Source organism: Cloeon dipterum, chromosome 2, assembly GCF_949628265.1.
Source record: "Cloeon dipterum chromosome 2, ieCloDipt1.1, whole genome shotgun sequence".
NCBI lineage: Eukaryota > Metazoa > Arthropoda > Insecta > Ephemeroptera > Baetidae > Cloeon > Cloeon dipterum.
In genome coordinates, this window is record NC_088787.1 from 21415393 (window position 1) to 21431861 (window position 16469).

At 44.1% G+C, this 16469-nt stretch overlaps 1 protein-coding gene across 7 annotated transcripts in view; it reads right to left on the reverse strand.

Moving 5' to 3' along the window:
* The window catches only part of Eph (Eph receptor tyrosine kinase), a 104361-nt gene extending 88557 nt beyond the window's left edge, over positions 1 to 15804 (reverse strand). For all 7 annotated transcript variants that reach the window (XR_010574375.1, XM_065479654.1, XM_065479653.1 and 4 more), the window contains exon 1: positions 15392 to 15804. Coding sequence is in view for 6 of the 7 variants with exons in the window: in XM_065479654.1 (XP_065335726.1) it covers positions 15392 to 15791 (400 nt within the window). In the remaining variant the exon portion in view is untranslated. The remainder of the gene's footprint in view (positions 1 to 15391) is intronic.
* Positions 15805 to 16469: the final 665 nt, after the last annotated feature.

Below are 16469 nucleotides of genomic sequence, written 5' to 3' on the forward strand. Positions count from 1 at the left end.
AGCGTCGGTTTATCTATAAGTAACACACCCTCGTGCAGGTGCCAGGACTAGAATCGCGCTCGTTGTTTGCAGCAGACACCTATGGGGCGGCGCTTTTGCACGCCCAAGCGCCGGCTGGGCAGAGAGGAGAGCTAGGGAGCGTCAAAGTTGACAGATTCCTGATGCTGCTGCAGCTATTATCATAATAACGCTGCTCGGGCCTTGGGGTTAAATATGAAATTATAAAGCCGTTTATTTACCCCTGGCGCGTTTTATATTCTCAGCACGCGTTTTACGACAGATTCTTCTCCATAAACCTGCGAGCTTTGTGTTTTGACAAAACAAATAAGCTGAGCGAGCTGGCAGGCGCTTTCCGAAACGCACGCTCCGCTTTAAAGCTCTCGCGTAAATAAACCGCATTAAAGCAACGTTTTTCCCGTGCTCCTTATATGATAAAAATTTCAACGACCGCCATAAAACAAGGCCGCCGACGCAAGAAAGATAAATACACACGCTCGTGGAGAAAGCGAGTGCAGGCGCAGGCACAGGGATGATGTGTGTGTGTGTGTGTGTGTGTGTGTGTGTAAAAAGAGCCGGCCGGGGTGAAGACAATCATGGCTTGATATTCGACTGCAATAAAGCAGTCAGAATTTACATTGCGCCATAAAGCTGAACAAGCCGGTTTAATTACACACGGCACCGAAATTTGTGCCGTAAAAATCGCTGTTGCGGGGTCAGAGTCGGCCTTTGTCTTGCAGCACGCGCGCCGATCGATCTGCAAAAAGCAGCCCTAGCCGCACCGAGAGAGCCTCTTCATCCTCATCACACACACACATACACACAAACAGGCAGAATGAGCCTGCCAACATAACAGCGCACGGCTTGTGTATGTATGTGTGAAAATTGTGCAACTCCCCCGCGAGGCTAGCTCGTTTGCAGTCGGCACCTACGCGCTTATTTTATTATTTTTATAAACTTCGCCCCGCATCGCTTTTTATTATACGCTTAAATCTTGATTGTGGCGAGCTGGATTCATTGCTCTTCCGCCTGGCGAGTGAATTAAGTTGCAGCGGCGATTTTCCGTGCAAAAAATTCAATGTACCGCATTTTATGTGCGCGCGAGCATAAAAAAGTAATAATTCCGCGTGTACATAATTAAACGCCACTTTTTGTCCGCATTCAAAAGACAGTCAAGGTTTTACAACCGCGCCGTTAGTGAATACTTTTGTCAACTTTTTTGTGGCAAAGGCTGAGAAATCACGCTTTCCAGAGCTGGCCGAGTTATAAACAAATAAACGAACACAAGTTCATGAGGCGAACCGAGAACAACCCACACCGAGCACCGAGATGCGATGAGTGTGTAATAAACTTTATAATATACAAACTACGCTCATGTGTGCTGGTACGTAAGGGATTGCCCTTGTTGGTCTCGGGCTACAGCCTCGATGGTGGCGCGAACTTGCTTATTCCGCACGCTCTCGCACTTCATTCAGACGCGCCGGCTCCATCTCTCAACCGATACATATGTACGTACTAAGTACGCGGCCGGTGCTATGTGTGCACCGAGCACAACAACACACGCAGCCAGCAGAGCGCAAATCAGATTACGCACGTGCTGATTGCCGATGGTGCGGAACTCGCATAATCAGAACATTATTCTGTAAGTAAAGTGTTTCGCAGTTCACACCGCTGGCTGATTAAAACTTAGGGTCGGTTGTTTGGTTTTGTGAACAGTCGGTGGCACGGGAAATTTATTCGAATCGTGTTGGAACCTTCAAATGCAATTTTCAGGGTTTAAATCAAACCCACAACCGCGCTGAAAAATCATTCGAAAATTGCCTCAAATAGCTAATAAGTTGTTTAGAGTCAGCTAAATTGACAATAATTGTATTATCACCCAGTAATGCACTCGCAGAAAACTTGGGTTATACATTTCAAGCACGTCAAATTTGGCTCCAAAAGCGTTTAAAATAGGTCGTCTGTTTCGTCGAATAAACCTTCATAAATTCTTAACACTTAACGACGAAAAATTGAAAATATTAAATGCAAAAGGGTCGTCTATAATTAAAAGGCATAGGAAAACTCTCAAATGTCTAAAATTAAACTAAAAGAAGAAAAAATAATTTGCAATTTTTGCAGAAATTTTGAATTTTTTTTTTCAGAAACACATGTTCCAAAAGCAGAAGGGTTAAGCTCTTAATTGACTAGCGAAATCGTTTAAAGAGCAGATCTTTGTTTTGAGCAGGCAAATTAGCTTTGTCGCAGCGAGCCAGCTCTCGTTTTATCACCTAGTCGTCGCGGTGCGGTGCATGTATATTATGTGTGCAGGTTGAAAGAAGAAAAGGACGGGGCGGCGTGAGTGCACGGCGCGCAAGAAGGTTATCATCATAACTCGCAGGTCAAACACGTTTAATCCCGGCTGCTTTTTACATATTACACGCCGACAGCGAGCGGACGCGGGCAGGCTGACCACACGGTGCGCCAGCCATTTTTTGCCACCTTTTAATTTCGATCCCATGCGCGCGTACAGCGGCCAGAGGAGACCAATTATTATCGACATGCGATATATGCCGGCCGATAAATGATTAAGTGGCGCAGCAGCCGAGTTAGCGCTCAATTTGCCGGTCCTAAACCCAGCCAGCGTGTGTGTGCGGCGACAGGAAATTGCTGTTTTATACACCATAGCCGGCTTTTCGCACGGAATTTCCGCGGCTAATTGGGAAAAAAGGCCGCACTGATACCATCTCGGCATAAATTTTCATTAATTTTCAATTTGTATTAAAAAGGCAAATAAAATTAGCAGTTATTACATTTTCGAGGCAGGATTTTCTGATAGATTTTCTTCGGGTTAACATCGTGCGCCCGCGGTGCCGCGTGTGTGTATAAATTAACAATTTGGGTGCCCTCATGCTGCTGCACTTCCACTTTGCTGCTGCAGCTAACCTTTAATCACGGGCTATAAAATTAAAAATATGTATGAAACAGCAGAGCTGCGGGCGCGACTTAATTAACCAAAGAAAATTGTATGTGTGTGCGGTGCAGCTTTCATCGTCGCCCCAAATTCACGTTATTTAATTTCGTGTCGGCCGAAAATAGCGGCTAAACACACTGGTAATGGTCTCATTGATGTACAAATGGCTACTTTGTGCCGACGACGACGAGTAGCGATTCTCATTATCATTAGGGGAAAACTCGTACAGCACGTCTCACTCTTCGTCGTTTCTTTTTGTCTGCACAGCCGGCCGCTTTTTTACTTTTTTTATTGTTTGTGTGTGGCTAGCGAGCAGAGAAGGTGTCTCTCTAATTGCTTTGCACTGCTATTCTGTTTCATTTTGGCCGCAGCCACAAAAACTTAACGACCAAGGAATGTAGGCGAGGAATGACACGGCTGAGCAGAAATGTAAACTATTTATGAAAAATTCATGCGAATCACGGGAAAAAAATCGAGGCTGGAAGGTGAAACGGCATTCCGCTAAAACAAATGTGTGCCTTGCATGTAAATTTTTTCATTAAAGCATAAACAGTGGGCTGCAAAATATCTCTATATAGGGATGTGCAACAATGATCGATAAAAACAATTACTTAAATCAAAATAATCTGTTTTGATCAGAATAATCGGGTTCTAAACGTTAACTACGTAATATTTTATTATTTATATTGCTGAGTATGCGTTAAGTGAAATAGCCGCTTGTTTATTTTACACTTATGAAGGTAAAAAAAAATAATTTAAAATGTTAGAAAATGTCTCAAAGAGCTTAAAAACTCATGATTTTACAGTAGGAACATCATAGTTGTCACACAAAAATAATTGCACATCCCTAAATATTTCTATGTGCAAATCGATTGTTTTCTCAGTCAGTTTTCTGAGAGATGCGGCGGGCGGAAGGGCAATTGCTCACTGTCGCAGCATCCCAGGCTGTCTCCGGCCGATAAAGCGGCCAAGGGATAAGCAACAACCCGGCGCATTTCTCATTTTTCCTTTACCGACGGGGCTCGAGTGCTGCCGCCACCGCTGGAAAAACTTTTTTGGCGAGTTTTCTCACGCACTGCAGTCAGCACCTCGAACGACGTGCCAATCATGCCAAAGGAGCGGCCGGCCGGCAGCTCCATTTTTCTGTCATATCAAAAAGGTCGTGTGCGGCCGGATACAGCGCAACTTGATCAGAACGCGTAGAATCCGAATGCAGGCCAATTAAAAGGCGGCTGCGGGCCATGGAAAATTTCACGCCAACGTTGAACGTTGCCGTTAGGACGATATTCGGGGCAGAAGCCGCGATTAATCAAGGATTCACGCCCAGCTGTTGGTAGGGAAATTTCCTGCTTTCAAGCCGCTGCTCGCGTGAGTTATAGCTTCAATTCCGCGGAAAGAATTTATGGCTCTTAGCGGCTGTAAACACACACATACGCGCCTAAAACGTACACACACATTATGGCCGGCCCAGGTACACGTCTGGCGCGCGCGAATTTGTTTTTCGGTATGTAGTACACACGCGGGGCGTCATAAAAACGAACCGATATGGGGGTCAAAAATGGCGTCGGACCTAGTTACTTATTCCGGGCCTGACCTCAGCCGGCGCCATATATTTACTCTGCGACACGCTGCGAGCAAATGGAGAGGGCGGCGAAATTTGTCACGCGTCAAGCAGCGGGGGACGCGGCGGATCATCTCTCGCCGCGTAATCTGCTTTAGGGTAGTGCAAAAATAATCGATTTTTGTGTGTTTCATACTGCAAAATATTAGATTTAAACCATCTGTTAGTTTTCTCCATTTCGAAAACGGGGGCGAGTTCTTGAAAAATTCAAAGTTGCAAAATAACGTGGAAAAGTTTTAAAAATTTATTTTTGTAACTGGAAAGTTTGGAAAGATAAAAGATTTTATTCGTTTTAAATTCAAATCAAAACCAAGGATTTTTTGATTAAAAATCTTTGCATTCACAGAATTCGCATTTTTGCTAATTTTTCTCTCTCCCGCAAAGCATTTTCGAAGCAGCCCAATTTTCCACGATGGCATTGACCCGCATCCAAATTAAAACGGGTGTCATAGCCAAGTGGGAGGAGTAGCCGCTGCCGACAATGAGATAATTGAACGGGTATCTCGCCGCGGAAAAATTGCTTCGACAATGCGCGGCCCCGCCGAGCCAGCGAGCGAGCGAGTGCGATAGAGAGGACATTATTATAAACTCTTGGCTATATTTGGGACGAAGACAGTTAGAAAAATAATGCAACTGTAAATCGCGACAACTGGGTCGCGCACTTTAATTTTGAGCCCCGTCCAAATGCTGTTGCCTCCCTCTCGTATTTTTCATTCGAACGCGGCGCAAAAAATCCAATAAAACGCCGCGCAGACGGTGCAAAATTCGCATGTCTGCACAGCACCGAGTCACACAGACAAAAACGCGGCGCGCGTATAAACGTACATATACAAATCACTTGCTCTTTTGAATACAATACAACACAGAAGAATGCTGTGTGTGTGATGTTTTTTTATACGTATAAGCTGCTCTTCTCATCACACACACACATATACAAAACCGAGATCTTATAGGGCGAGCAGCGAGACAAGCAGAGCAGCCAGTAATATTCACGGGGCAGTGCACAAAGGGTTCACGGAGTCGTGAATCGCGCTGGAAAAAAGCCAGGGACCGACGAAAAACGAGCAAGGACGGATTTTCGGAGTGCCGTTCTTGCGGTCGGTCTCGTCGGACGCGGACACCGTGCTTTTTGTCGGCCGCTTTCCTCTTCACTGCCCCGGAGCACTGCACTGCACACACACGCTTAACTTTTTACATTATTGTTTTAAATACACGAGCAAAACAAGCGGTCCAGCAAGGTGAATGTCACACCGGCTGCGCGGATGGGTTAAAAATAATCCGTATTTTATGGGGAGAGAAGGAGGCGCTCGCTCACTCGCTGGTTTTGTTCCACGCACACAGCCTTTGAGTGGATGTATCGGCCTGTGTGCTCTCTGTGTGTATATATGCAACGTAGCGAGCCGGAGAACTGCCAGCGACGTGGTTCACTGAGCACCAACACATGCATTTTATGTTTTATTAAAAAGCCTTTTTGATCAGCATCCATCATCAGAAATCGATTCCGAGTGCACCCCGTAACAAATTTACTGCTGTTAAAATCGAAAGTGCGCGCACACAAGGTTTTGAGACAGACTTCGCTCGGTAGCATCGGTGTGTATGCTTTGATAGGCCAGCACCACAAGTTCATTGGTTTTGTTGAATGTATCATGGCTGCTGGTGCTGCAGTCCCGAATAATAAAGAGGAGAAAATGGCTCTAGGCAGGACAACCTTTACCTTCTCCTTAATTTATCTTCTTTCTCTCCGCTCGCTGCCTGGCTGGATGGCTGGCTGGCATGGCCTGACTGCGGCCGCTTTTTGTTGCTTACGTGTTTGATTACAATTTTTTACTCTCGCCCGTCGAAACTTCATACTCGGATGCACGCGTCGTTTTCAATATCATGTAGTCTGCGTGGTATGGTTGCCGCCGCCGCCGCTGCCACGACCGGCTGGCTGGCTAGTAAATTATTTCTTTAATATCGCACAGCACACAGAGTTCAATCGTGATAATGTAATTTATAATGTCAGAGGTCGGCGTGCATTATTCTCCCTTGCCGAACTTGTTGCTGCTTTCATTCGTTGTGTGTCGAGCAGCAGTTTGTTGTTTTTTCCTTCTTTCCTCACTCACTCACTCGCTCTCTGTACGCCGCGTGTAATGAGCAACATTCCCATCGATTTACACACACCGAAATATCGCGTGCACTTCTCCGCTTGTGACGCTAATGAGGCTCAAGTGCATTATCAAAAGCTCCATTAAGGCCGTTTACAAATTCTGCACCTTTTCTGGGTGGATGCGCGGCCGTGAAATGCTCGATGCAGCTGTTTGGCTTGGCGAGCAGTGAGAATTCCTGCACGCCAGGAGGCAGTGATGTTTTATTTTTTTGCTAAATGTGGAAACGTTTCGATATCTTATTAGCCGCGTGACGCTCAGGTCGTTGCCAAAGCAACACAATTCGCTACAAACTTAAAAGGAGGAAAGTCATTTGCAAAAAAATAAGTCTTGAGTTATGACTTGAAACACGGACTTAAATTTAATCAAGCTTACGCGTTGTTTGGCCAATTAAGAAGCAAAACAAAAGGCAGTTATGAAATTGCATTTAATTATCCAATTAATTTACAAAATCCGGCGCTAATTTAATTCACACCGCGCGCACAGGAGAAAAACCTTTCCCAGGCGTAGCAGATCATAGAGTCGATTTCGAGGAATTTTTGGGCAAAAGTGGTCAAAACAGAACATAATTCTCAGTCACGCGGCTGAGAGCAGAAGTGTTACGCTCGCTCACACCAAGGGCCAAATAAGCAACGGCTGAGTGCAATAAAGCAGCGAATTAAAGCGGCTGCAAATTACACTCGCGCCGAGAACAGCGCATTTCTCCGCGCCAGGCGGCTGCGATTGTTATTTTATCGGCGCAAGTACTGTTACCTAATTACGCCGCCGAGTATGGAGAATTTCGCAATTTGCGCGAGCCGAATGCAATCTGTTAACCGTTACCAATATCTATTTGCTTTTTGCCTGGAAAAACAAATGTGCAGGCTCCTTCCATTAAGATATTGCGAGCATGATGATAAAATTATACTGGCCATTTCCTCACGAGAAAGAGCAACAGTCTCTTATTGCCGGCGACATTATGCTTTAGAAGCTGTTAAACAAAAAGTGCCGCTGACAAACGGGCTCTTCGGTTTTTTTTGCCCAATTTCAGCCTTTGCCAAGCAGCAGTTTTCCCCCAGAGAAGAAAGAAGAAAGAAAGGAGCTCGTAAATTGCGTCAGTAACGGGACGAAGGTGGAGCTTTTCTATTATCATTTCCTGAAATATATGTGTGTTGCTCCATTGTGATGTTGGTCGCAAGGTCAGAACGAATTTTACGACTTCTTCCAGCACCGCAGCCGAAAATCTGACCGACGAGAGAAGGGAGATTTCCTGTGCGCCGGCCGATTGATGCGGATTCAATTATATTACCCACGCAATAATTCGAGCCATTGTTTCTGACGGGCATGCATGCATGACTGACTGGCATGTTTACCCAACAAGTGCATAATGCACCTCAACCTCATTCCGTCTCGAGAGTATAAACTCCGCTCTCCTCAACTATCTCCTTTTCTGGCACAAATATGTAAATTGATGTGATTTATTTAAATGTCGAGGCGAGAGTTTCAACGCTTTTGTTTTCAGCTCTACGTAACCTTCGTTGGCTGAGATGGTAAATTGTAACTGGGAAAATATCTCAGGCACTTTGCTGAATTAACATTTTTTTCTTTTTGGTTAGGGCAGCAGTTTCAGCCGTCAAAAAGGTTCGTAGAAATTTTCATTCTTGAATCTTCGTGATGATTTAGCCCAACCAAGGCCATTAATGGTCGCTGTGGGCCACCAAAAGGCTTTATTGGGCTCTTTGAAGTTTGAAGGACTCTGACTGGTGCAAAACCCGTTTCTTGAAAAATTAAACGAATTTTCAATAATTTTTTCGCTTGATTACAATCCCTTTCACCGCGATCAATGACGTAAATATCCCTTCTGGTGAAATTTTCTAATACGCAAATTTTTGAGCCGATTTTCTCAACAATTTAAACGGCAACCTGGGAAATATTTAGATTTTTCCTCATATTTAGATAGTAAAGGCTAAAATGATTTTCAAATTTTCTTTATAGATTTACTTCTTTAAAGATTTACTTTAAAGACATTCTACAATTTAAATTTTGGTAAATTTATGTTCCGGACAACAAAGGGATAAATTTTTCTCATTATCTCCGTCAACAAGAACCAAATTTTCAATTTGGTGTGGCATTAACTCAAGTCGCGGCCGCTGCTTTTTAGCGTGCGTGCGGAGCGAAATGACCCGCCATTCACAATTTCCGTCCGCGCGTTTTTTGCCTTTTTCGCCAGCCCTAATAGTTTTTACGAGCAACGCGCTGCTTGCAAAGGTGAGGCATTCGCCTGGCACAGCTCTGCTGCTCGCTCGCTTCGCTGTACAAAGTGTATTTATATTTTTTCCTCTCTTTTACTCTCGCTGGCTGGCTGCGGCTGCGAGACTGGCCGGCCGGCGAGCTATGCGCTCCTTACATTCAAGGCCACGGCGTTAGATTGTTGTTGCTCCTGCCGCCGCCTCTGCTGCCGCTGTTGCTGATGCTGCTGGCCGAGAAGAAAACGAGAGAGCAAGAGAGGAGGAGGAGGCCTCCGCTGCCGCCGCCGCAGCAGCAGCAGCAGCCGCCGCCACCGCGTACAAAAGAGAAATGCACTGACTGGCAGGTATATAAGACCGCGTGCACGACCAGAGGAGACTCACTGGGCATTCACACAGAAAATTTTGGAGAGAAAAGAACAGAAGCTTTGGCAGGTAGCTGCTCCTCCTGGGGGAAAAGCAACAAAAGGATTTTCTTCTCTCCACTATTTTCAGACGCTTTGAGGATCATACAATCGACAACAAACAGAAAATTTGAAAATAACAAACTGCTATTTGAGAAAATTTCTAAGTTAAGTCAAAGAGGAATGCAACAGCGAGCGAAAATCAGCTGCGGGGATGCCCATTACCATTATAATGCACCGCCCACATTTTGTGTCTGGTCAGGCCCATAAATCAAGATGACTCCGATCGCTGGTTGATAATTTTAACAATGCCCAATACCATTTATTAAATACCCACGTTCTGGCTACCACGCTTAACGGCGGCTCCTATATTTTCCCGAGCAAGCCCTTATCACATTCCGGAAGTTAACATAGGGATAAGAATAGAATAAAAATTCTAAGGTTTTGTGCGGGGTTCTATTGGGATGCTTCGTGTCCGCCGGCGATTGTATTCAAAGACGTGGAGCAGCTTAAAATTTCATCGAGAGCTTCACTCGGGGCGGTAGAAGTGGATTGCATGTTTCGCTTGATCGGCGGCGGGCAGCACCATATTGCATGCGGCCCCGTCACCTGAAGGTCGAAAATTGGACCAATTGTGCCGGGGGAGCGAGCTGGTCGGAATTCATGAGCGTACGGCTTTCAATTAAAATGCGCCCGCGGGGTGCAACGGGGGGAATCATTGCGTTGCTGCACACACGCATTTTACCTCTCTTGAAGGCAGGTCCAACCCCTTATTACAGATTCAGGGCCACACGCTAGGCAAGCAAGCGTGCGCCTCTAGGAATTTAATGGGTCAGGAAGAGGAAAATATTCTGCCCCGGTGTGCCGCATGAATATTAATCCATTGGCTTGCTTGTAAAATAAAAGGTTCGATTTCAATTACGCCTGTGGACGACGAGAATAAACACATAATCCGCCCTGGCTGCTGCTGCTGCGTCAGGTTAGAGGGCGTTTCGCTTAAAATCTGCATAAAACAATGCAAGTGCATGTTGTGCATCTTTATTTTCCGATTCATTATGCATGTAAAGCGCAGTTGGCTGGAAGCATGAAATTATTATTGTTATCGCTCATCGAGCATCTCCCATTGAGAGAGCCACTCGGCTGCGCTGCCCGCCGGAATTAATAAAACCAACATTTGCATGAATGCACCAGCTCGCAGATTCGAGTTGGACGCACGTTTTGTTGGATATGAATTTTTCATACGGATTTTTGAAGAGGAATAGTCAGTGCTTTAGAAATTTGTGTGACTGTTAATCTACTTAATCATCTAAAATTGAATTTCTTGCCTGAATGTCCGAGCAAATTTTACAGATTTTTTTTTTACGAAAAAGACTGAAAGCACATTCCATAAATGATGGTCCTGAAATATTGACAAATCTGAAATCAATAAATTTTCTGAGTTTCTCAGATATTTTTTTGGACCATTTTAACCTTTTTGAAATTTCCGATATTTTTATTTCTGAATGGGAAACTAATAGATGAAAAGGTTGTTGATAATACAACTAAGTGTTTTGTAATATTTTCTTTGTTGTATTCCTGTGTCACGGAATCGAAGGTCTGCCCAAAATAACTGCTGACTTAAAACAGGCCAAAATTAATTTTTTGGGTTATAAAACCTCAACTAGAATGATCACCTCTCGACCATTTTGGCAATTTTTACTTTTAGTGGTAATCGCACGATTTGAATGGAAGCTCAGAACAAAAAGTCCATCATATAAATTTCACAGTCAAAAAGTCAGAATGCCGTTGTTTTCCGGACTGTTTCTACCCAGCTCGTGCTGCGCGATTGTTTTTCCTTCTTGCCCTGCCAAAAGAAGTGAAAACAATCGAGATTTTAATCGGCGAGCCGAAGGTGGTGCCTCACCAGACTGAAAAAAAGCGGAGCGAGCCTCTCATATATTCTGCCGGCTCGGGGTCGCGGCCTTTTATTTATTTATTTATTTATTCATGCAAATTCTGAGATGGCTAATCGGGGGGCCACCCTTTCGAGACGCCCCCGCCGAGCAGCGAGTGAGGAGCAACGAACTCGGAATCGAATTTTGAAAGAAATTATACATACATTTAAGTAGAGGAGATAAATCAAGCAGCGAAATTTATGTGGCTGGCGTTGCAGGTAGCGCAGACACAACAGGAGCACTTGAAAAACGAGTTTTCAGACGCATTCCTACTCATTATTTGCATATTTGCGCGCTCTCTCACGAGAGATATACTCGGCGAGATATTTATTAAATGCAGGCATGCGTCGTAAATTGTGCGCGCGGATGAAATAAGCGGCGTGTAATTGTTTAAGACTGCTGTCGCAATTGATACGAAATGAAAAACATGCATGTGCACTTTTCAGCTCGGATCCGCCGTTGCCGCTGCCGTGCGCCGCACGAATAAATTGCTCAAATAAAAGAGGCCTTTGTTCGCGCGGACAATTTCTCCTTTGTTGGGGCAATTATTGTATGCGTTTTACGGCCGAGCGCAGAGCAAATTTGCCTAAAAAGGCGGATGCATTTCGATTCAGGTCAGGCCTTTTCCAGACTCTCGGCAAATCCAGTTAACTCACGCCGGATCAGAACAATTGAAAATTTCAAATCCTGAATAATAATAAGCCAATGATAAGTTCAAAACCAGCTTTTAAACAGGATTTTTATGAAAAATGTTCATTTCTGCTGCTGCTGCTGCTGCGATAGTCAAAATGGAGCAAAATGTGTTCAGCCTTTATTTAATTTACTCAGCTCAACCATGTTTAACGTCTGATTTAAATTCTTCTCGTCGCGATCTATCAAACGGTGTGTGGCTTGGGAGGTAGTTCTCCTCTTTGTGAAACACGTCACGATTTTCAGTAGGCAAACAAGTGCTAAAAGTATTTTAACTTTGAAGCTGATTTTCTCGGAAATTTGCTTGGCAACCTGGTTCACAAACAATATTTTGAAATTTTCGCTTCATGCACGCGTGTTAATTAGAACAAATCACACACTTTAAACTTGTGACTCGTATTTTTCCCGTACTGGGGAGCTGCTGCCGGTGGCAGTACTATAAAAAATGATGTCCGTCTTGTACGGGCAGGCTGTTGAAGACCGCACCGCACCAACATCTCGGCACAAAAAGAAGGCTCCGACGTTTTCCCAGCAATGCCAACTTGGGTAACTTTTCTTTTTTGCTCAACACGTGGCATTGCCTCGTCTTTTTCTCGCAGCTGGATAGATCCGGCTGAGAGGCAATTTGTGTTTTTCCCCCGGAAACACCGGGAAACGCATTCAAAGTGAGAGGCTTGGCTCACCTCGCCAATTTCCTAAAATGCAAATCCACGCCGGTGGCTAGGAATTTCATTAAATATCAGATTTTCGCGATGGTAAAATCGACGTTTGCGCCTTTTGGTGCAACCTTGAGGGGCCACATCGTCGAGTTGTCATAAACAGCTCGGCAAAAGTCGGTTGGGCGGTAGGGTGAAATCCTTGGGGATGAGCCGTCCGCTGATGAAAAAACACGAGATGGGAAATTGTCGGTGCGTTGCGCCAGCAGCTCCAATTTTCTCACTGCGAGGCGCAAAGCAGCTAGCTAATCCGCATCGCCGAGGCCGAATAAAATACGGTGAAAAGAGACATTTGTCCCCTATCAAAAGTTTGTTTGATCCCCTGGCAGGGTGACACCTCGGCATAAAAGGAAGGCATAAGCAGCCGGAGCCATTCATCGATATATATATATTTTGTGCGTTAAACACAAACGCTTTTCTGGCACCCCACTCCCGTACCCCTGCGCGCACAAGGGAGGAAACAGCCTAGGACACGCGCATATGCTGCACATTGTGCTCCGAATGCAAAGGTGCAATCTATTCAGTTTTCCAAACAGGCCGTGAAAAACTTATTTATTTGTCAGTGAGCCGCCCCTGATAGTCCGCGTGTGTTTGCTCCAGCAGCTGGAGCATTCTTCTTAGGCACTCTACTGACAAATTGCCGGCCTATTACAAGGGAAGAAAGAACGCTCAATAGATGTTAAAGCGCCATGAAACGTGTATTAGGCGAATTGCAGGGGATTCGATCAAACCTGAGACGTCATTTTCTTATTTTCATCTCATGTTTCAAAAAAATTCCCATCTGTTAATAATATTTTTCAAAGCATCTGGTCAATTTTTTACTCAAGCAAAAATTGCCTGGATACCCTCACTGAAGCTTGCACGCAAGTACACACAATTTGTTTGCCTATCAATAAAGCTCATCTGGTGTAAATATTTTGCGATTGTCGCAGGTCAGCTGCACAAATAGCGCGGCTTGGAGCCGTGTCTCTCCTAACTTTTAATGATGGAAAGCCATATGGCAATGCCGCCGCATATCATCCCTAAATGCGCCTATTCATGCTCCGAAACGAACGCTGTACTGTTCCCAAATTGCTTCTCTATTATACCTGCCTTTTCAACATTTTTCAACTTGGCTTGCGTGTCATTGGGGGTGGAAAAGAAGTCATTGCTCGGCTAATATCATAGCACTTCCTCTTTCCAAGTCGTGGAATGCCTGCTTTTATTTAACAATAGGCGTCCAACATAATATGCCCTTCCAATACAAAGTGGATATTATTTTTGACCAGAAAAAAGAGAATTTGTCACACGCTGAGTGAGCAATTGCTAAAAATACACCAGCAGAGAGGACAAGCTGTCGTGCTGTTAACAATATAAAGCAGAAACTACCCTGAAGGGTTTTAAAACGAGGTGAATAGAGAAAGAATCCTTTCCGAGCGTCTTCTTGGCTCAAAACAAAGGCAGGGGCTGGAAAGTTGCCATAAATTGTAACTCGCTCTCTCTGGCTTGCTTTTTTAAACTAAATTACTACTGAGCAAGAGTTGCCGCCCTCGCTGTTCCCCGGCAAAAGGCAAAAAGCAAAAGGAGCAGGCCGCCCCGCGCATGAAATATGCATATTTCACGTCCAGCCGGAGAGAGCAATTCCGACTAATTTCTGCCGCCGCCGCCGTCGTCGTCGTCGTTTTCGCACAAAAAAGACAGCTTGCCTCGGCCAAATGGGATTTGTTTCAATTTAAACAGCAGCGGCTTTCATTCAAATCGAGCTGGAATCTTCATTAAGCGGACGCTTTGAAGTTGCTCCGATCGTAAAACGCCTTCGAGTTATCGCTTTTTAAATTTTTCCCACCGCAATCATCCGAGGAATCTCGATTCCGTTCGTCAGCGGACTGAATTCCAGAATCGAATCGAAATGTAAATTGCAAGGTGTTGTGAGGAAATAATTACAGAGGGCCGGGGAAGCGAGCTTTAAAGACGCGTTCAGACGGAAGTTAATAAAAAATTTTATAGTTGCAACGAAGAATTCCGGCGGCGGTCGCTACGATGATCGTAATAATTAGATTCTATTATCATTGTGCCGGGTCTGTTCACACCACCACGCTCAAACGAGCACACACACACGAACGTAGCAACCCTCCGAGCAGGGCGCGATGTAAAAAATTGTTTCATTAGAAAACGCTAGCAGGTGAATGTTTCTGCTCCGACATCCCCAGATAGCTATATAGCTTGTATCAAATCGAGCAGGAGCAGGGGATCTTTTTTCTCGTTGTCGGCGCTTTTAACAACATCTCTGACAACAGCCAATCTCTTCCGTACCACAGAGCAACTCGATCCTCGCAATTTATTCTGGCAGGCAGTGATTTAACTCGAATAAAGAGTAAAATAATATGTGGCTCTCAAAGAATAATTTAGGGATGCAATTTTTAAAAGAGCATTCTTATTTACACATAATTGATAAAAATGCGCACCTTAACCTGATTTTCCAAAAATTTAAAAAACTGTTTAAATCTGATCTTTATTTTTGTTCTGGAATTTTTTCAATTCTAAGCGTGGCAAATTAAAAAATAGCAATTTTCCAAGTTAAGACCATGCCAATTGGGTAACTTGCTAGATATATGGATTTTAAAAAACATTCACGAATTTCAAAGAATTCAACGAAAAAGTGTCTGATATGGAGCGACCGGCGTCGAGCAAGCGTGTTCAGGTAAAAACGAAGCAAAGCACTCACCTCGAGTAATGGCTGGCAGCTCGCTGGCAAAGGTAGATGCACTCACAACAAACAACCACGCTGCTTCTATAAAATTTCGTAATGAATATCCGTAATCGCACTGGCGGGGTCGCACTCGAGACGCACAACTCGCGACAAATTTGTGTTCGGCACTGGCAGTCCGGGGGCTGCTTTCACCCTCACAAGAACCGGCGTGCACAGACGGCAGGAAGAGAGAGGCAGCAGCACGACGTTGCCTGGCCGAGCTCTCAACATGCAATGCCAGAATCAGTCGCAGTCGGTGGTCGCGCCGCTGCCTCGGCGGCTCTCGGCTCGCTGCGCTTGGTGCGCCCCTCTTCCTTCTCTCTCTCTCTCTCGCTACGATCAGAACAGAACACCTTGCCTCGATCCAGACGGCCATCTATACTCCTGCTTGCTGAGAAATACCTGCCAACGCTCAGCCGGCTGTGCCTTCTTTCTTACCCGAATTTTTCCGATCAGGAAAACAGTGATCCAGCAGAAAAAATGGATTTGCAGCATCATTTAATAATGATTTTATTTGATTAATTATCAAAATTGGAATTTTTATATTAAATTTAATTAAATTTTTAATTTTCTGTATTTACAAGTTTAAATTGATATTTCTTTTAAATGTTATAATTTCAATATTATAACTACTACGTTATTTACCAACCATAACTTAATTTATTTATGCATTTAATTACGATAATATTAGAGTAAAAGAATATCATCGATTAAAACATAATTTAACAAAGGGAAAGTACAACAAGCAGGAAAGTATTATTTTATTTAAATAAGTTAAAGCTCACGAAACATAATAAGTGAAAGAAGTGGTGAATAAATTATTCTTGCCTCAAAATTCAGGTATAGTAACAAAATTGTGTTCTAAATAACTATAACATTTATTTGCGGTGGAATTAATTTGTTTTGGAGTCTAAACAATTTTTAACAATTTTACAAGTGTCTTTGATTTTTTAATATTGTACTGAACATTGCGATTTATTTTTTACCTCAGACAAGCCAACATATTCATCACTTATGCAGCTGAAAATATGACAAAAATATAGAATGGAAGAAA